This window comes from Leuciscus leuciscus (genome assembly GCF_965113295.1).
Source record: "Leuciscus leuciscus genome assembly, chromosome: 23".
NCBI classification, from domain to species: domain Eukaryota; kingdom Metazoa; phylum Chordata; class Actinopteri; order Cypriniformes; family Leuciscidae; genus Leuciscus; species Leuciscus leuciscus.
In genome coordinates, this window is record NC_138747.1 from 18,053,668 (window position 1) to 18,074,996 (window position 21,329).

General features: G+C 37.7%; 1 protein-coding gene and 1 long non-coding RNA gene across 8 annotated transcripts in view; one reads left to right on the forward strand and one right to left on the reverse strand.

Annotated features, from left to right (window-relative positions):
- LOC309488221 overlaps positions 1-21,329 on the forward strand; it is a 159,140-nt gene that overhangs the window by 71,223 nt on the left and 66,588 nt on the right. The window lies entirely within an intron of this gene.
- ect2 (epithelial cell transforming 2) overlaps positions 13,866-21,329 on the reverse strand; it is a 30,148-nt gene continuing 22,684 nt past the window's right edge. For 4 of the 7 annotated variants that reach the window (XM_082156224.1, XM_082156223.1, XM_082156226.1 and 1 more), the window contains one exon: positions 13,866-14,759. In XM_082156224.1, coding sequence (XP_082012350.1) covers positions 14,670-14,759 — 90 coding nt within the window. In that variant the 3' untranslated portion in view covers positions 13,866-14,669. Of the gene's footprint in view, positions 14,760-18,460; positions 18,733-21,329 lie in introns of all 7 variants that reach the window. The other 3 variants (XM_082156220.1, XM_082156221.1, XM_082156222.1) reach the window with 1 other exon arrangement.

Here is a 21,329-nt window from a genome sequence, read left to right on the forward strand (position 1 = left end):
GTTTGTTTTGATCGGAGCAAGCCAACTGTATCGTGTGGAGCTATGTCTACCGAGGTGGGTCATCTGGTAATACATCATACATGTGTGTGTGTTTATGTCGAATTGCCGTAAAGCAATTCGTGTTTCGCGCTCGTTCTCGTTCTCGCTTCTCACGAGACTTCCAATTTCTATCTTGCCGGGACGGTAGTCCCCAAGTTGCAAGGTTGGTTTTCCGCCTGGGAACGCTGGGGGGGCTTAAAACACCAACAACCGCTGGGGGGAGCGGGGAAAGTCACCAATATCACCAGAACAGGTTGTTTAACCATCCAAATGAATTCTAGACAGTTTTATTAAGTTAAAAAAGTTACCAAGTTCTCCTTTAAATTTAATTATACATTATAGCAATGAGAAAGGATTCAGTTTATATAAGAATATTTTGATTTTAGCCAGAAACACTGAATGTGCTGAAAGGAAAGAAAACAGAAAGTCCCTGGACTGGCAAGCTTCAAAAAGGACCAAAAACCATCATAAAAGTGCTAAAAGATCCATCACAGCTCTCAAATCTAATTTGTGCATTCGCATATTCAAACTTTGCATGTCAAGACTCAAGTTTGACGTCAATGACGACAGACACTTTGGGTTTTTTAATACGCAAAATGCAAATGAGATTTGAGATGGCAAATAAAAAACAACAACTTGATAACATTTTTAGAAGCTATATTGTATGGTTTCAAAGGATGGCACATGATGAACCACTGAAAACATTTGGTGTAGAAACATTTTTCGCTTAGAAATTGACAGTAACTCAAAAATTATTACGAAGAAACAGCAAGTAACATTAAATTAAACGTGAGATTTTAAAGTAGAAACACTGAAATATTTACTTGTCTTATATGCTTTCAAAAAGAACAGCTACATTCTTTAAAATGTCTCTAAATGCTCCATAAAAGAAAAGCATATAGATTTGGAACAACATGAGGGTGAGCAAATCCTCATGTGTGGCTGAACTTTTCTTTTACAGGTGGAGGCAGTGAAGGATATGCTTTATCAGTTAGAAGAGACCTATCTGAAAGAGGAGGCACTGAGGGCCACCAGACAGCAAAAGGCTAAAGAGAAGAAAGCCCTAAAAAAGACGTTTCCCAGGAGTCCCGCCACACCACCCCAGGGCGAACCAAATGCAGTGGCTCGACCCTCAGCCCAGTCATCCAATAAGTGAGAACCCTCCGCCACCCCACAGACACTTATCTTCTGCCAGGAAGTAGGACACTCCACCAGGCCATTACTTCACCCTGACGGAAATAAATGAGCTTTGCGGGCGAACCATCATTCAGATCCGTCTTTTCTCAAACCATCCCACATTCGTTTTACGACTCAAGAAACCCCCTTCCCCACACCTCTCCCTTCCTGGGTATCTACATTGGGTTGACATGAATAAAATAGCCTATTTTTTCAAGCATATGTAGCACTGAAAGGGGTCTGTTTCACTTATGTAACCATTCATATAGAATATGGATGAATCTCATGAACACATTTCACCACAAATTCAATAGGAAAAAGTAAGAAATTACTGTATATTTTGTCAAAAGAAAATGAAGTCTGTTTTTAGTTCCATAAATATTTTTTTCTTGGACAATTAAGCTAATATTCCACTTAAATTGTCATTACCATAAAGAGTTTGACATACTTTTGATTTTATTGAAATCATTCTTAGTATTCTCAGTTATGATCCTCATTACACTGTAAGAATAAAATGCTTTTTTAAAAGAGTCTAAAAATGCCCCTCATGTTTTAACGTTTAAATAACTGATTTTGTTCAAGTCAAATATATTATTTAAAATGACTTACACCAGTAAAGGTCATTTTAAAATAACTTTTTTTGTTGTTAAATAATTATTATAAAGTTATAATGACATTTTTTGTGAACAATTATTTTTTTATTATTATTAAATAATCAGTTACAAAAAGAAACAGCATTGAATATGAACATACCCTCCAATCCCCACCAAATTATTATAAAATTATAATATATTTTTTAATAAATAAAATATTTTTAAATAAGCATTAAATGCAGTACAACAAATATTATCATGATGTTTAAACACTTTACAGTATTTACAAATAATATATTGCTTATTTTAAATGTAATAATGACAATAATAATAAGTTTGTTTTCATTTTAAATATATACTTCTATTATTACAATGTTAGTGCTGGACAACGATTAATCGCATCCAAAATAAAAGTTTGTGTTTACATAATATGTGTGTGTGTACTGTGTATAATTATTATTTATATATAAATACACACATATGTATGCATATATTTAAGAAATATTTCCATGTATATACTGTATGTATTTATACATAATTTATATTATATAGAAATATCATTTTATATATATATATATAAATAACAAATTATTTATTTATTTATTATATACACATGTATTTATATATACAAAATAATTATACACAGTACACATACATATATTATGTGCAAACAACTTTTATTTTGGATGCGATTAATCGCGATTAATCGACAACAGGCTTCGTTTTCTTTGCGAAAAATATCATTCCTCAATATAAATCCTTTTGGATTTTGGTCTGAAATGTGACCCAAACATCCTTGAGCACTACAAATGCACCACAAGCTGAACCAGTAAAAGCAAACCCAGCATGCCAAGACAGAAAACACATCACTGAAGCATGACTGTATTATTGTTTGCTGGGGAGTTAATGATCTGAATTCACAGGTTACAGTCGGAGGCGGAGAAAGATTGATCAGGCGCTTCAAAACACAAGGAGTAAACATGCACACACACACCAAAGGCTCCGTCACTCACGTGCTGGGTGAAGATTGATCGCTCGCACGCACACCACAGGGGTCCCGCGGGAAGAGGAGGGGGGGGGGGGGGGGCGTTTTCAGCCATATTGACAGCTGCGGAGATCTCTATACACACACACATATGCACAGTGCTGATTCATTTAAGTCCTTGAGTTTTTGCAACATACAGTACCCACAATCTCCATTAGCCAGGACCCAATTATAGACCGTCCCAAACAATAGTGCTTAGCCCTGAGTTTCTGATGGGCCCGTCCGGTGTCTTTAGGCAATTAGGAGTCTTTGGTCGAGTCCGCACGGCCCCTCCAGTGTTAGGGTCAGCAATTAGTGCGTATTCATTTCAATACATTAAAGGCGTTCATCGAGTGGAGTGAGAAGGAAAGACATTTGCATTGCACACTATCGGCATGTTGTAGAGATTAATTACCGCCACGTGTTTTCTAAATGGTAAACAGTTATTGTAATCCACTCTTGCATGTAAAACGAAGAGGAATTCACTGCACGGCAACAGCACTATAAAGAGAATATGTGATGCTGTTTTTGTTGGTGGTTTAGATTGTGTAATGACGTTTATGAACGGTGTGGATTTTGATAAAGCGCGATAAACGCGCGCTGATCCAGTTTTCGCACACGTAAGCAGCTCGGGTGTTACATCATTATATTCTACAGGAGTGATTGAAGTATTTCCGTCCACAGCTTGAGAGGAAAGGTTTTAAATTAAAAGGAGATGAGAGAGTTTTGCTCTCCTCTGTTCTGCTACGAAATAACCGGTGCTCTGTGGTTCACATGATAAGCTATTAATTTTCTATAACTAGAATGCTGTCCAATTTTATACAGGAAAACCACTGGTGTGGGTCTCAACACACACCGGTGCTGTAAAAAAAAATGTTTTCTATGTTTTATGTTTACTGTTTACATTAGTTTTATTCAAGTATAGCATTAAGCTAATGTCTTTAGGTGCAGAATTCAGTCTTAATTTAATAAAGGCTGCAGCTATTTGTCTAAATAGCGACAAAAAGTATTTTCTTTGCACTAAGTGCAAATAGCGCAAAATGCTATTTACTCTAAAAAGTGATAGATGCTATTTACACTAAGTGAAAATATTTTCTTTGCATTAGTTATGCTATATGCTATGCTATTCATACTTAGTGTACTGTACATAGTGGCAGATATTATTTAGTATAATTTTTTTTTTAAATCAGCAAGGATGCATTCAATTCATCAAAAGGGACAGTAAAGGCACGTAAAATGTTAGAGAATATTTCTATTTCAAATAAATGCTATTCTTTTGGACTTTAATTCATCAAAGAATCCTGAAAAACGTATTGTGGTTTTTACAAAAATATTACGCAGCACACTGATAATAATAAGAAATTATTATTGGGAATGATGCTTAAAATTCATTTTAGAGGAATGATGCTTAAAATTCAGCTTTGTCGTTGCAGAAATATATTACATTTTAAAATATATTAAAACAGATAGCAGTTATTTTAAATTAATATTAAATATATTTAATAATTAATATAAAACAATATTTCACAGTAATTTTGGTCAATAAATGCAGCCTTGGTGAGCATAAAAGTCTTATTATACCAGTTCCAGATTTTTTTATATTACTTTTTTTTTTTTTTTATCAAAATTTTATGTTGAGCAAATTCATTAAGTGCTGCTATGTAACAAACATAGCGATCCATTATGGGAGCTGTGATTTAGTAAATAGGTCAAATATATAACATGACTGGAAAGCTGTACTGATCAATCAGCACCCACCCCTATGCACTTTATATAAAAATGAAAGAACAGCAAACAAAATTCAATAATAGCTCTATGCGGTAAAAATAATCATTCAGAAGCATCTTATGAAATCGGTCAACACCCCGTAGAGCTTCAGCGAGGTCTGAAACTGGCCGCCTGCTGTTCTGAACGATGCCCAGCTCCCGGAGCCAGGTATCAAACTGCTTATCTGCAGTATGTGATTAATATTTACAGGAATAAGCTAGACGTAGGCGGTATGAGTGTGTGGAGAGAGTCGCAACATGGAATATGGAATGCCAAGTTGTTTGACTAACAAATACACAGTCGTCTGAGAGAAAGACGATGAACTTGGCTGGCAGATCCCGCTGTGTGAAAGGAGGAGCTGGTTTTGCTAGGATTTCAGGTGGAATAAACTGTTTGCTCTGAGCCCAAGAGAGCATGCAGGTAAACATCTCTCCTGCCATGTTTTTTTTTTCCGCTAGGAAGAAGTTGGGAGATCTTTCTGATCAAATAGAGTGAACACAGAAGTGCTGCTGTGGTTTGAACTTGGGGGACTGAAGAAGTAAAAATTTTATTTTTTCCTCTCTCTCTCCTTCTGTTCCCGTCTCTCATTTCCAAGAGGAAAAGTAGAGACAGGTGCGAATCTGTCACTTGAGTGTTGAGTACAAAATCTGATCTGAGCCCATCTCATTCCAAACTATTCCACAATCAGAACAAACAGGGTTTTTCAGAAGAACTTCACGCTTTAAAGACGACACGAGCTTCGTGAAGGCTCTGTCTGGAAATAGGCTAGTCTGTGTTCTCAAACTGCAGTGAAACATTTAAAAGGGAATGGTTTAGCAGAAGACCATTCAACATCAAACAATCAGACCAAATTCAGTACTCTATCAAGAGACAGATTAAAGGGATGGGAAAAAAGAACTACTCACCCTCGCTTCATCCAAAACTCGTATGACTTTCTTTGTTCTGTGGGACTCTAAAGGAGATATTTTGAAGAAAGTACCCCTTTTCCATCGGCCTTTGTCCGTTTTTCGAACCGTTCCATTCCATTTCATTTCCACTGCAGGAAAGGGGGTTCTGGGCTGGAAAGATAGGTTCAACAGAGGGTGTTTTGCCATTCATTCCTCAAGTCTGTGGAAACACGCAGCCGGGTCACAAGAGGCCCCAGTTTGCATGGCTCTGGCTCCAGAACGTGAAACCAAGGTACTGACCACTTGCAAGAACGGATGGCATTTGGTGTTTCACATTAAGATTTTAAATGACTTCAGTCTGGTCCTCATACAAAAGCTATTGTATGGCTTCAGAAGACACGGCATAATGCAAATTAGTCGTATGGATTACTTTTATGAATTTTTTAGAGCTTTCCTGTCCATTTACAATCATTCTACAGCAGCTTTGACACTTTGCAAGCACATATTTTATGTTCAAGGAAGAAAGTCTTTTTAGATTCATTTCTGGTTGACTACTCCGCTAAGGTTTTTGGTATTCTTAACTTCAAATGATTCATTTTCGAATGTGGTTGTATAAGATCAAAGAACCTGAAAAAAAGTTCTCTCTTTTGGCTTGGAGATCACTAAGATATATAATTGACCCTCAACCATTTTACATCGAGATAAAAGATCAGTACGTTAGCAGAAATCAGACTTAAGGCCATTCCGCATGAACTTGAACGAGTGAATGTGATCTGGAGACATGATTTTTGGTTACGTTCATACTCCATACAGCAGGGTTATGATCAAAAGCACGCAGTGCTGAATTATGTAAGGGGCTTTCCAGTAAATCTGTGGAAAGGGTAATACTTCAGTTTTACAGCTCGGTTGTAGTAAATTATGGGCACTGAATGAGATTTATTAAAGTCTTGACTAATATTAACTTATAAACCTTTTTATTGCAAAATCATAAAGTCTTTAAGTCTGTAAAAAACAAAATGCCATGCAAATAGGAAAAATAGGAAGCTAGCGGTTACATTCAACTCTCAAGCATTTAAAGCATGAATTACGGCCATGTTTATGGCTATATAGAATATTAAAGTGCGGAATGCCTCTAATTAAGATTTTCATGATACCTGCAGCGTTTATGCCGCCGTGCAAACCATCAAAAAAAGCTGTTTCGCGTGTGACCTTTAGCTGGTGTGCTTCAGTAACGGTGCTTTGTAAAAGGGATGAGGTATTTGTAGCACTGAATAGATGAACAATTACAGCTTATTACGCCTCTCCTCAGCACGAACTATTGATCTTGTGCAATTTTATACTCAGAAATGCCTGCCTGCGGAAGATCACGGAAATTAGACTAATTATTTCCCCAAACAAAAGGGATGAGTTTGAATCCTCTGCTGGAGTTTCTTCACCGAGTCTTGAAGTAGCATCTTTGAAGACACCCACAGGAGATTCAGAAGACATAAACAGGCGTCTCTGGGTAATATGAAAGCAGTCGCAGGGTGGCAGTAATTTAAATTGTCTCAGACTGTGCCAACACCGTCAATAACAGCGAATTATCAATGCTATATGCCAAAAGAGTGGATGGAAATCGAGGTACAAAGGTATTCCGCATGCATATCGCACATGACACACAGTGAGCTGTGAGTTGAGTTGTGGCTGTCTGTACTCTGGATATCAAAAGGATTTATTTAACAGTCACTCTCCAGAGGCAGCGTGTTACATCTGTATAATCCTGACGGAATTTTCAAGGTTATGTTTTTAATGCTCGTTAGACGCGGAGGAAGATTCCGAAAATATATTTAATTGGACGCGTTTACGAGGCGCGCTCTGATTTTGTCTCCCGGATACCGAACACACTCATTCTCTGAAATGAGAAGTACCGTCTGAATTCCAGAGGAGAGCCGTTTCGGGCTACAGTCATTATCGCAGCCTTGTGAGAGTTAATGTGGTACGCGCTCATTTGGGAATAATCAGAGTCCTTTGAACATAAACACTTCAATGGACTTCCTGCACAAAGCAGTTACAGCAGAGAAAGGACTGGTGGAGGAAAAGTAGAAGAGCATGAATCGGGGAGCTAATCAGCAGGAGGAAGAATGATTACCTCGGCCCAACCAAAAGCAAAGTCAGTTCGGCTGGTTGGCACGGACCAATTAGCCCCTGTGGCTAGATGCTAGCTAGAACCATGGTATCTGTCAGCAAAACAACAACAAAAACAAACAACAACAAAATATTCCATTAATGATCATTTAAAAATGGCCATTTAATATTTCAAATCATTTAAAATAATATTAGACAACTTACTTTTTAATGCTTCCGAGTCCGACCAACATGCAGGGGGAAAAAACAGCCAATCAAATTTAAAACAGATAATTGGACCATTTTATGACAATGCAAGTTTAGTTCTGGGTTGTGAACACCACATTTGCATTCATTATATTTGAAAGTTTTCTTACATTTCTGAATGTTTTTCATTTCAAATGAAACCAACATGAACACAAAGTACATGAGTACATTTCTAATAACCATGCATGTGTTTAACTAGATTTTCATGAGATCCTGCTCCAGCTGAACTTAGGAATGCTAACAATAACCCTCCAACATGTGTTCCTCATGCTAAGCGAGAAGTCCCTACATTGCCCTTCCATCTTTTCCCATTTCCACTAGTCTCACATGGGATGAGATCTTCAACAGGAAGCCTGGAGCTCACTGGGATACATTATCAATAAATCATTAGTCATTTTGTAGAAAAAACACGCAGCATTCTAATGAGAGGTACTTGCACAATCCGCGGTCCTACTACAAACAACCCAACAGCTTCTTATAGCTATTTGTACTCGGCTTACAACAGCAGCTGTGTACTGATGCATCATTTAGCTGCACTTTTCTTCATTATTGATTCCACGCAGCAAGCAAAGGAGAAGACGGAGGGATTGGAGAAACATAAGGAACTAACTTGCTGTACTAGCTTATCTGATGTCCTAAACAAACCCCCCTAGAAGAGTCCCACTCTCAGTGGATTTTAGCATTCTGTCAACTGCGGAAAATGCCTTTTCACAGCAAGACTTACATGATTAAAAAGTACAATGTATTTGCAAACAATTAAATTTCAAACCAAAACTACCAAGTCCATTTCCAGAATAAAATGTTCAGTGTCCAAATTTATCGTCCGATCTATATTAGAGATGCACTGATGTATTGTACAATTTTTGCATATCGGTTAGCATGAAAAAGGCAGGTGTAACAAACCTATGGTTTATTAATTAACTGCAACTGAGTTGTATAATGTCTGTTGTATAATCCAATGTTTTTCTCTAGGTATTTTTTCTCAAATACTTGCTAAGACAAAATGAAATCTGCAAATTAATCAAAACTATTTCAAACTGTCTGTCTTGGCGAGTATCCTTGTACACATAGGCGGTTGTCTTAAACGTAAATAGTTGAGAAATAAAATGCTTAAGTATCAGTATATTGGATCTGTGCAGCTCTTACTGTGCGTTCACACCGGACGTGAATAGCGCGTCAAATTCGCGCCTGCCGCTTCTAGTTATACGCTTGACCAAGTCAAGTCAAGTCAAGTCAAGTTTATTTGTATAGCGCTTTTCACAATACAGATTGTATCAAAGCAGCTTCACAGTATTAAATTAAAATAATACAACAAAGTTTGTTTCAAGAGGAATTTTATTGATTGATAAAATTTAATTAAATATCCCCAAAATATCCCCAACTGAGCAAGCCAAAGGCAACAGTGGCAAGGAACCAAAAACTCCATCAAGTGACCTAATGGTGTCCTAAAATGGTGACCACTTGGCGCTTTTCCACTGCATGGTACGGTACGGCTCGGTTCGGTACGGCACGCTTTGGCGCTTTTCCACTGCATGGTACGGTGCGGCTCGCTTTAAATGGTACCACCTCTGTTGAGGTTCCAAGCGTACCGTACCGATACTAAAATGTGACGTGAAAACACTGCAAATCACTGATTGGTCAGACAGAATCATCACTACCAGCGTCATTGTATTTACGACACGAGACACTAAACCCGCTAGATTTAAATAGCCAGTAGACAACAGCCAAAGCTGTAGCGCCTGTTTTAAAAGTATTTGCTTAAAAAAAAGGAGTATAAACTTCAAAAAAGAAATGGCTGAATCGTGGTCAGTGGACGAGGTGCAGACGTTCCTCTCGTTGGTTGCCGAGGAGCGGATGGGGAAACACGGAATGAAAAATTTGCATTTAATATGATGATGTCATGGCAGACGGCAACTATAACGATCAGTCCCACCCACTTTGAAGCGGTACTAACTGCAGTGGAAAAGCAACCGAGCTAAAGCGAACCGAACCGTGCCGTACCGAGCCGAGTCGTACCACGCAGTGGAAAAGCGAAGCGAGCCGAACCGAGCCGTACCATGCAGTGGAAAAGCGACATTTGTGTCCATTCGCGTGTCAAGGGCGAAATTTACGCGCGTAAAAACAAAAGTTTGAAGCGAAATTCTACCGCGCCGCGCTCTACGCCTCAAGCCGCTTGTCCACCAGCGTCCGATCAATTTTTGTTCCGACGCGACGCCTGTGACGTTTTCGCTGCTTTTCGCGCCGGGAAAAATGTACTTTAAATATGAAACCATAGCAACGCCCATACACAAATTCTCGCCGCCGAGTTTCCATTGGCTACTGCCCCGCGTTTTGACGCTCTCATTTGCATAAAGTATCCACCGAGATACTTTTTTGCAGCGCCGCTGTTGACCAAATCGACGCGACCCATCATGCTTTGCGGGGGCGTTTTTGCTGCCTGACGTAGTTCCATAGGAAATGAATGGGCTTTGGCGTCGCGTCAGAAATCGAGACGCTGGTGGACAAGCGGCTTCATTCGCGACGCAGGAATTTTTTACGCACGTAACGCGTCTTTGCATTGACTTAACATTCAAATCACTCGCGCCTGAGCTAATATACCTGCTGCACTGGTGTCTGTTTTAATGTTAAAAGCCCACTGAAGTACTTTGAAACCCACAGATTTATTCAATATGTTGACGACTTTCCACTGAAACAGAAAGACAGGGTGGGACATATCAAATAGCTCCTCCCCTTTTTAAAAATAGCCAATAGCATTTATATCACATCGCCTCCATATCGCTTTAAAATATAGCATTCTGTGCAGAATTCATATGGATCTGATACGTTTTCTGGTCTGTGTCGTGATGCGCTCTGTGCTATCGTGTCTCTGGACTAGAGCATTGATTTCATGAGGACTTGAACATAGAACAACAAAAGACAAAAAATTCGCTCACTAACTTTGACAAAAATGTATTAAATGAAAAATATATTTTACATTTGATTACTTTATTTCTTTACCTGAAATCTACTGTTAGACCTACTTGAAAAGCACATTTTATTTCATATGTATCTTTGTTCTGTTGTATTTATGTCGGACTGTTGAATGTTAAATGCATCCAATCCATGCTCAATATTTGATACAGCAAGTATACCTTAATCCAGGCGTTTTTGAACTTTGCTCATTTAAAACATGATCAAAACTCTAAAACACTGTTGAAATCGGATTGGTCAAAAAACCCTATCGGTGCATCCCTTATATACTGTGTAAATTCAGATCAATTGAAAATGCTTGGTTATAATGGTATGAAAAGGCTTCTCTGAACTCCAGCTTACAGTATGCAAAAATTTAACAATGTTATTTACCACATTTTTAAATGCATTCACAGAGAATTCAAAATGCTTTATTTTGACATCAGAAATAAGGTATCTGGTTTATTGCATCCCCTTGCTTTGAAAACATTTCTACAGTAAAGGAAATGAACTGGTATTAGAAGTGAAGAAAGCATTACAAAAAGTTTTAAAGAACCTTGAGTAAAACAGACCAGGACAGAGACGTGAGTGAGGATTTGGGGAGAGATGTGAAAGATTCCAGTAGTGCAGAGAAATAATTCATGGGATATTAAATCGGTGATCGAGATCATAAGAATGCAGTGTCTGTTGTATTTCACATTGGAAGAACAGAATCAAAAGAATATAATCTGCAACTGTTCTTTAATTGACTAAAAGAGCTCTGGCCACTGATAAGAAGTTCGTGTGATATTAATGTCACAAGCATCACAATATTTACAGATACAAATAAAGCATGATGGAAAATTCACAACCCAGTCCGTCAAAGGAATGATTATTTGTAGCTCAACCTCTGTTTCACATTTACACCTTTTTCGAATGTGGTCAGAATCCGTCGGGATGTGGCTTCAGCAGTGCGAAATGATCTAGCTTGCATTTGCAACTTGCTTTTAGTTTGGCCAAGTGCTGCCCCGATTTGCTCACCGAAAATGCAGGTGTAAATGTGCCCCAGGTTACAAATTGCCAGAAGCAGCTATTCAACAAAAACTGCTAGAGTTTTTCTGCTCTCTGTGAAGAGATAAGTGAAATGATGAAATTTTGACCTAGGAGTTTGTATCAGACACATTTCATTTTGCCATATGAAATCATGTGAGTGAAGCTCAAGAGTTTTCACTCCCCAACTAGAATGATGCAACGTTTGCTCTATATAAACCCTGTCGGCCTTGTAAGCTTGTATCTTAATGTTATCCTATTCATATCTTTGTTCGCACCTCAGGTCAGGTAATCTTTACTGTATTAAACTCTCTTTGAAACTTGCTTTGAGGATAGAGCCAAGCTTGGGGCAGTGGCCTCGTCTTGCTTATGAAACAACAACCGAGAACATAGGGCCTATACTTTCCTAACCAACGACGAACAAGAGGCATTTATTGGCTTTGAAGTGGAATAAAGGCAAATATAAAAAGAAAATAAAGACCTCTGCTATCCTTTTTTATATATGTTCTTGGTCTTTCTTAGTCAGGGCTCCAGTGTTAGCGCAGTATCTAGGATACTATTCAGCATCTATGTCTTTGGTTAGGTGAAACGAAGGCTGGCTGTATAGTGCCATACTGCACGCAGATACAACGAAAACCCGGATTGTGCTTTGAAGGAGGAAAAAACAGCACAAGTATCAGGGCAAAGGCCTCCTGGTGCAATAATGAGCACCCTGGAATGGCACAACAGATTTGCTTAAGACTGGACGGAGCCCCTTAAGCCTCCAAATCTATTGAGGGGTAGAAAAAGTATCAACCGTACACTAAAGGTGCACTGCATAATAATTTGCCTATTTGATGCTTTTGAAAACCAACTCAATGGTCCATATCGGTCTTCATGTGTTTATTTACAAGCCCATAAATAAATCTGCAAGTGACGCCATCGGATTCTTCTGTCGAACAGCTGTTTGGCTGCATCAGTTATGATTGTGAACCTTCTGTTCATCTTCCAACGAGTCAAATGACACATCTAAAGAGCAAAGAGATATTCAGATGTGACACACATCACCCACAATGGCCCTCATTCAATCTGGGAATGGATCCAATATTTTAAACTATCATTTCTGTTGACTGTGATCCAAGTCTCCACTATTTTTCTGGTAACAATCGTTCAAAACAGTCACAGGGATTTGGATCGACATTAGAGGGAGTAAATGAGCACATGATGAGAGAATTTGCATTTTTGGGCGAATTATAAATTGAATATATGGGATTTACATTTTGGTTTTGGACCAAAAACTACTGGAGATGGCAACAAGTCAAGTCACCTTTATTTTTTATAGTGCCTTTAAAATGAACCTTTATTCTTTATAATATTTATAAAATACTGATTGTTTCAAAGCAGCTTTACAGTGATAACAGGAAGATGATGATTCAATGATGCAAACAGAATTCAATTCGACTGTTAAGCAGAAAAAAATAAAAATAAATCATTGTTCAGCTCAAGTCAGATCAATGTTGATTCAGTTTCATTGTAAAGATCATCAATTATTAAATTAGTTCAATTCGGCTATAAAGCAGTTCTGGTAATGTCATCATCCAGGGGTGCATTTCCCAAATAAACCCAAGTTCTGTCATTACCAATAGAGTTCAATGGAAATTGCGATCATAGTTGGCTAACTATTCTTTTTGGAAATGCACCCCTGCTCAGTTCCCATCAAATAGTGTCAGTGCAGTCAGATCAATAATAATGTTGAATATTAAATGTCCCCAACTAAGCAAGCCAGAGGTGACAGTGGCAAGAAAATATCTAGCCAAAAAATGCAAAGATGTAGTTAATTAAGCGTAATATCAGTTTTCCATGTGAATATTTAAAAACAAATGTGTATAGGGCCTTTAAGGATCTTCGTCCTGGAAGGAGATTTCTATGGTAGTAAAGTATGCTTTAGTTTACAGTGCAAGATAGAAAAATGGATTGCAATACATTTTCATCTGAGATCTTATAGAACAGTCCATTTAAAAAAATTACAGTTATTAAACAGACACAAACATGAAGGCTTTATGCTTCTTTTATTGATAAAGAATAAATGAAGTCACCTTCAAAAGTAGTCAAACCAATAACATAAAACCAACCCACTCCAAACAAATCTGCAGTAGGCAAGGACATTACATGAATCCCTTTTACAGACTAAAGTGAATTTTGCTTTACACATGAACTCATGTTGGTGTTGATGCAAGTGCAGAGACTACAAAAAGGTAGAGACGAACTGTAATTAGTATGACAATCACATGAGGTACAAATACAATATTTACACATAAATAGAGACAGAAAGGAGGATTTACATAAACATTTTTAGAAGTGATTCTGGAGAATAAATATGGCAGGCTGACCACAACAACTCTCTTTTGACTTTTAGAAACCCATACCCCTGAATCAACAATAAAAAAAATCACTTCTAAAAGTAAAAGACTACATTTTAAACCAGACATTACTGTGGTAGCTCAGTGCATTTCCACTGAAAATGCAACGGGCCAGATGTCTATAGCTTTATAAAAGCTGAAAACTAGATTAGTTTAGATTAAGAAATAAAACATATGAAATACTTGCAGTGGTTAATAATTGCGTGAAAACTTTACCCTAATAAAATCAGAACACAACAGTTATAAATGTCCCTATGTTAATTAAATGTGCCCAGACATCGCCATCAACACAAGCCGTTCCTTCATTTGGTGTGTCCTGGACCTGTAAATTAAACCCGGTGGGGGTGGTGGGGGGAGCATGTGCTAGAGGCGTGTGGCGGACGTGGTACCGTAGTGTGGAATTAATTTCAATACTGGAGAGTGCAGAACGCAAAGTTCAGATCAGGTGAGTTGTGGATCTGCTGAAGGTGTGATACTTCCTCTCAAAGGCAGAGGAGAGGTTGATCATGGATGGAGAATGAACAGCCTGGAAAAAAAAAGAGAGAAAAAAAAAAAAAAGTAATATAGCGAAAGGATAGTTTTAGGGTAATACTGAGTTATTTCCATTCCAGTCTGTAATTAGTTTAAGACCCAAGAGTGCTGAATTGGACGTGGTGGATGTGTTAACCTTTGGTGCATTTCCATACCCAGAAGACCTTGTTAAAGATTCAATGCAGGGTTTGAGTGCTGGTTGAGCAGTAATGCTCTTAGGGCACTTTTTACAAACTATTCATACTGGAGTCTAGGAGTGGGCGGTATGACAGTGGGATTTTATAAAAATCACTCACATAATGGTGATAACATTTTTATCATTTTTTACGATGATATATTTAAAAGTGCCTTTATTATAATATTTTGTTTTGGAGGTTTCCTACAGTAGGTTTGCATGCATACAAGGTCACTTTAAATTTCTCATAATATGAATTGCCTGAGTCTGAAAATGATTCGCTCGAAGATTTGGTCTCTATAAACCCCTCCTTACCGCGAGCCTACTCTGCTCTGATTGGTCAGATGGCCCAGTCTGTTGTGATTGGTCTACAGCTAACAGCGCATCTGAATTTCAACTCAGGCTTCCTTCGCAATTGATACAAACAATGGTGTCAGTTTTTCCTTATCAATTCCAGCGCAAGTCCTTATCCTTTGGATTTGCATGCAAAGTGGATTTGCAGTGCTGAAAACAGCATATTCTTGACATGTCGACAATACAAACCAAGCTCCATGTCTCAGCTAGAGCTACAGTGTTTGAGGGCGGGTCAAAGTGGACGTTGTTCGTGGGCTGCTGCCATTGGCTGGCATTATGGAAATCTGTTATATTGTTACACGTTTTTAACAGGAAGGGAGAATGGAATTACTGACGACTCGTTTCAGCAGTTCTTTCTTTTAGGAGACAATAACTATCTTTGAGCAATTTGATCTTGAAAACTTTATAGATGTTTTACAGTCACAAACAGCTATATTACTCACTACATGAAAAGTAATATTCGAAAAAGCATAATAGGGGCACTTTAAAATAGTTGATCCAATAAATACCCATGTGCTATTGGATAATCCAGTGAATTAAATCATTCACAAACCAAAGACGCATTTTTATAAATAAGCTTTTAGTTTGCAACCGAGTTTCAAATTAAAAAGTAAAAAAATCGAATGAAATAATTAAAGGATAACTGTCGCCAAAATGCAACCTAGGGTCTTTTTGTTAATCTACCCGAAGCAAACTTTCGTTTAAAAGCATAATTAGAATGGGAAACGCCACTTTTAAGTTTGACCGTATTTTCGTTTTCACATTATGTAACACGAGTTAAAAAACAAGACTCAAAACAGTTAACTGATAAATTGGACCCTAAATTTGGATTAGATGAGCGACAATCGAAATGATAGAAAAGTAGTTTTGAATGAGAATTAAACGAGATTAATAAAATTTTAGATCAAATTTGCACATTAACTGAAGTTCTGTATCAAGGCAGGATGTTGCTCTGCAAAGTGGTAACATTCCCACAGTTACATAGCTTCAGTGTTACTTTGTTTTTTTGTATTGCCTTTTGATGATAAAATGTGTTTAAATTGAGTTATATTTAATATTTTGTCCTTCAGTTTAATCTGGCATCAAACATATTTACTTCGATTTTCATAAATAGTATATATTTAATTAACAGTATAATTATAATCTAGTTTTCATGATCAAAACTTTGTCAAAGAAAATTTTTATTTTGTAATTTTGTTGATGAGATTAACAGTTCACGGTATATTCACCATCACACCGCCCATCCCTACAGAATCCTAACAGAACTACAGCTCATCTTCATGGATTGAGGCTAGGAACTAAACATTAAATAATGTAGAGATTTTCTGTCTTTTAACCAAAAGCCAGTGCCTTTTTTAAGTGTCCTAGCAGAAGCCAGAGGTTCACAGGTTTTTGTAGAAGTTTATTCAAGAGGGGTTAGGAGAGGCGAGAGGAGAAATCCGTGTTAATGATATTGGCTTTACAAGCTCGCTGAGGTAAGAATGCACACAGTTGACCCAGGTTAAGTGTTCACCCATCAGAACCAACAGTGTTACCCGAAGGAATAACCTACATGCAGAGGATAATACTAAATTCTCTTCTTTAAACAGATGTGAGGGTGAAAAGGAGGTTAGCAAACCACAAACCCAATTTATTTCGCTTTACTCTTAATGAGCCCACCGATGTAACAAGCACCAGGCTGCTTTCACACATGCACACAAATAATCCTTTTATTTAGCATTGCTTAATAAGAATTAAGGTGGCCTTGCACTGCCGTTGGAGGCCTCAGGATCAATAAAGGTGGCCGATGGCAATGAGGGGGAAAAAAAACATGATGAATTGCCTTGTGTGCTAAACGAAACATGCACACACACTCCAGTATACAGATGACACTTTATGGGTTTAAATTAGAAATAGGAGGAGATTAAATCACGGTCATCAGCCACTTTACAGCTTTCACGCCCATAGATCATGCCAATGTGATCTCGTAACAGTCTCACAGTATAAATATGAGATTTATGAAAAAAAAAAAAGAAAAGGAGAAAAAAAAAAAATCACATCGTATGCCACAGTAACAATAACGTCTTTATATGAGAACCGCCATTATACTCAGAATCATGGAACTATAAAAGCATGTGTCAGCTGGTCTCATATTTTACCCATCATAAATGATCTGAGGTCTGTGTTAAAGGGATATTTCACCAAAAATAAGGATATTTCTGTCTTTTTTTATTTTGTAGAACACAAAATGTGTTTTAACAGAATTTCTAGGTTATTTACCAAGCAATAAAAAGTGGATGGGGACCTGGATTGTCAAGCTCCAAACAAATAAAGGAAATTAGTTTTTTTATTTAAATATTATAAAAGGGTTTCATATGAATAATATGATGCATTTCAGTCTGAAACAGATCCAAATCCCAGGGTTGTTATCATTAACAAACTATTAAAAATTGTTTTCATTAATTAAAATAAAGCAGAAATGAAATAAATTAAATTAGAATTAATGCTTTGGCAACTACCTGAAATAAAAATAATTTTAATTTAATTTAAAAAGTACTAAAATTAATATGACCAACAACAACAAAAACACAAATTAAATACATTTCATTTATTATTCATTTAAATTGATTTCTTAATAAAATTAAACTGAAAATATAAAAAGCCAATTCAAAATGTTAATAAGACTAAAATAGGATACAAATAATACTTATATGCAATGTGTCAACTTTGAAGACATGACATCGATATGATGGCCAATTATTGATCACGTGATGCATATTCATAAATCATAACGTTAAAAGTTTGAATATGCAGAAGTGCGAATGAGATGATAGCTACTTCAGAGGTCAGAACAAGTTAACAATGGTCAATTTCAGTTAAGTTACAGTTATGGAGCTTGTCATTTGCTGCCAATCTGGACCCCCATTCACTCATTATGGAAAGAAAGTGGCCAGTACATTTCTAACCATTACAATAAACTACTTAAAACTCAGTCATACAGGTTGAGTAAGTAAATGACAATTTTCGTTTTTAAGTGATCCCTCTGAACATATCCTCTGATCATCTATAATAAATGAGTGCTACCATAGCCCATCCGTGTGCTAGTGAGTAAGTGTTGACACCGTCCCCAGATACAGTAGGAGTTAGTAAGCCACAGTGAGTCAAAGAGGCAGAACTGCTGTGCTCACATTTAAGAGTCCTACAGGTTGGTCTCCCGCCGCGGGCACCTGCACTGCGGTTCGGGGGGCACCAGCAGCTCTCTGCCCTGAGCTACAGGCTGAGCTGGGAGGCACAGGACGGATGGACTGAGCTGGGTCTCGGGAGCGGTCTCTGGACTGCATGGAGTGCGGACACACAGTGGGACTCTGGGCCGCGGAGCATGGTCCAGAGAGTTTGACCGCTGAACCACTGCGCTTTTAATAGAGTCGGTCAGACTGAACGTGGAGGCTGAACGAGACATCTACACTCACAAGGAGGGAAGAGGGAGATGGAGAGAAAGAAAGAGAGAGAGTTTAACCTCATCTGGCTCCGTCCCTGCATCGCATGGCTTCACAATCACTCACTTTAAAATTGAAAGAGGAAGTGAAAAATTTGAACGCGATCTCATCACGAACGCAGGGATTTCTCAAATATTTAGCAGTGCATGATTCACCTTAATAATTTTTTTTTTTTTTTTTTTAAAGGTAAAAATATCCCTTTTCAAGGAACGAGACGCATTTGAGAGCACTGGTACTAGTGCCACTAAGTTCTACAGATGGTGGCACTGGGGGGATTTTTAATCATAAAGGTAATTTAATCAAAATGATGATTAAATTACTAAGATGCAGTAAAATTACTATTATTTTCGCTATTAAGTGCAGTAACTAATAAATTTATTTCTTGGAAATGCACATTTGACCGTAAAGCACTGAGCTAGAGCTAAGATGCAGTAATAACAGTAACATGTAAAAACCTGGTTTTTATTGGCAAACATTTCTCTTTCTTTTTTTTTGGTCATCACATGAATTAAATTGGATAATATTAAGAGCTTTGAAGAGCTGGAAAAAGTGTGACGCACTTGAAAGCCCTTAAAAAAGTGCTTGAATTTCACTTTCAAAAGGTTGTATGAATGAACCCTGAAATGAATAATGTAAAAACATTTGACAATTTCTCCCACAATACCATGGTTACAGTTGTAGACATCCCACCTCTACCTAAAGGTCTGTGAGTCTCCCACATATTGAAAGCGGCTCCCTGACTGCCGCAAATGTTATACAAGCGAGCGACCCAGGTAATGCGGCTTATGACTCTTAATGTACTACTACCTGATGAGATGAAACTCACAGATTATAATATATTATATTATAATGTAGACACATTATATTGTGTAGTAATATTGGGTGGGTGGAGGTTGGAGGGGTTGATGCTACCTCCCTGAAATTAGTTTTTGCAGGGTGGGATGTCAGCAGTTAAGGTTGCTACATTGAATGCAGGGGTGAATGTTGATTTGTCGACTGAAAACCCTTCTATAACTTTATAACAGAGAATTCTGCGCTGAATTTGAATATTTTTCACTAGATCTCGCAGCGATGTAATAAACACTGCACCGAATTCAAATGCATGTCACTCTATTTCCCAGCACGGTGTAGTTACGGTGTCGCTGGATCGAGATCAGATGTCTAATATTGGTCCAAACTGATAAACGGTCCACGCTGCGCAGCTCAAAAGAGGTTTTGTTCTGCTTTTGTCTCGTTTGCCGTTTTAAGTTTTTCCCATATGCAACAGAAATGCCAGCTCTTATCAGTTGGAGAACGTTGTGGTGGCACCAGTGCGACCTCTAACAAATTTTAGTCACACCAGCAGTCTGGAGCCCTGCCTTATGCTGAAGGAAAGAAAAACAGGAGTGAATGACCAAAGCAACAGTAAATCCTCAGAGGGAAATTCAATCCAACTGGATTGGCAAGTCATACTGTAAATGTTTAACTGTGAAAAATGAGATTAAATAAAAATACGAATTTATGCAAATGCCTGTTTACACCAAGTGTGATGCGACTAAATGACAAGCATCATATTTCCATACCTGCTCGCGCAGATATCGCACGTCATCAGTGTGTTCTGTAAGGCTACGCAGAGTTGTAGACAGACAGCCACCATAAAAAAATAAGACAAAAATAAACAGCAGCCAGTTCCTCGAGCCAAAACAATGAACTTGTGCTGCGTTCACATCATGTCATAACCATAATTACGAGATGGAGACCCTTGACGTTCTAGCCGGAGCTGTTCACATCCTCAGACCCAGATTTTTACTTTCCATTTCAACACTAGCAATGACGAAACGAATCTATAGCAGTCAGGTGGTACAAGTAAGAGCTCTATAAGTTGTTTATGTTCATTAATATTGTAAAGTTATGTGCTTTGAGACATGAAGTAATTTAACGCCGTCTCTCATCTTGTGACACTTTGCAGATTACTGTTGCTCATGTGTTTTGGAGGTGTGGCTATGAAGAGCGCTGTGAAGGGAGGGTGGGATCTCATGCTTTCAAAAGATAACTTGCTATTCCTAGCCTCTCCGGAATTGCCTACCCTAAAAATAAAATCTTACTGACCAAACTTTTGAACGGTAGTTTAAGTAAAAATAATTAAACAGCAAATGTGGTGATATGACAAAAGGGAAATTAGTTTAATATATATGCATACTATACCCATTACACCCTTTTATTTCAGTAGTCAATACTAGTGATACCAGTCAAAGATCAGTACCAATAGTTTTTTTTGTTTTTTTCTAATTTAAGCAAAATGTGCTTATTTATAAAATACATACATTAAATCACACAGCTACAAACATTTAATTTTAGATTAATAGCAGGGGGTTTTTTTTGTTACCGTTTACTAAAATACACTATTACTGAGTTCCTTCCGTCAAATCACAGCCGTGCTGATATTCAGAACAACAGCACGCTTGAAATTTCTATGAAAAGGGAATTGAAAATGCCCACTCTGCTCCGCACAAGCAGAAACATACAGATGGGGGGAAAAAAGAAAAAAAATCTTGTTCATGTTCCTTGAATAGGCACCAGT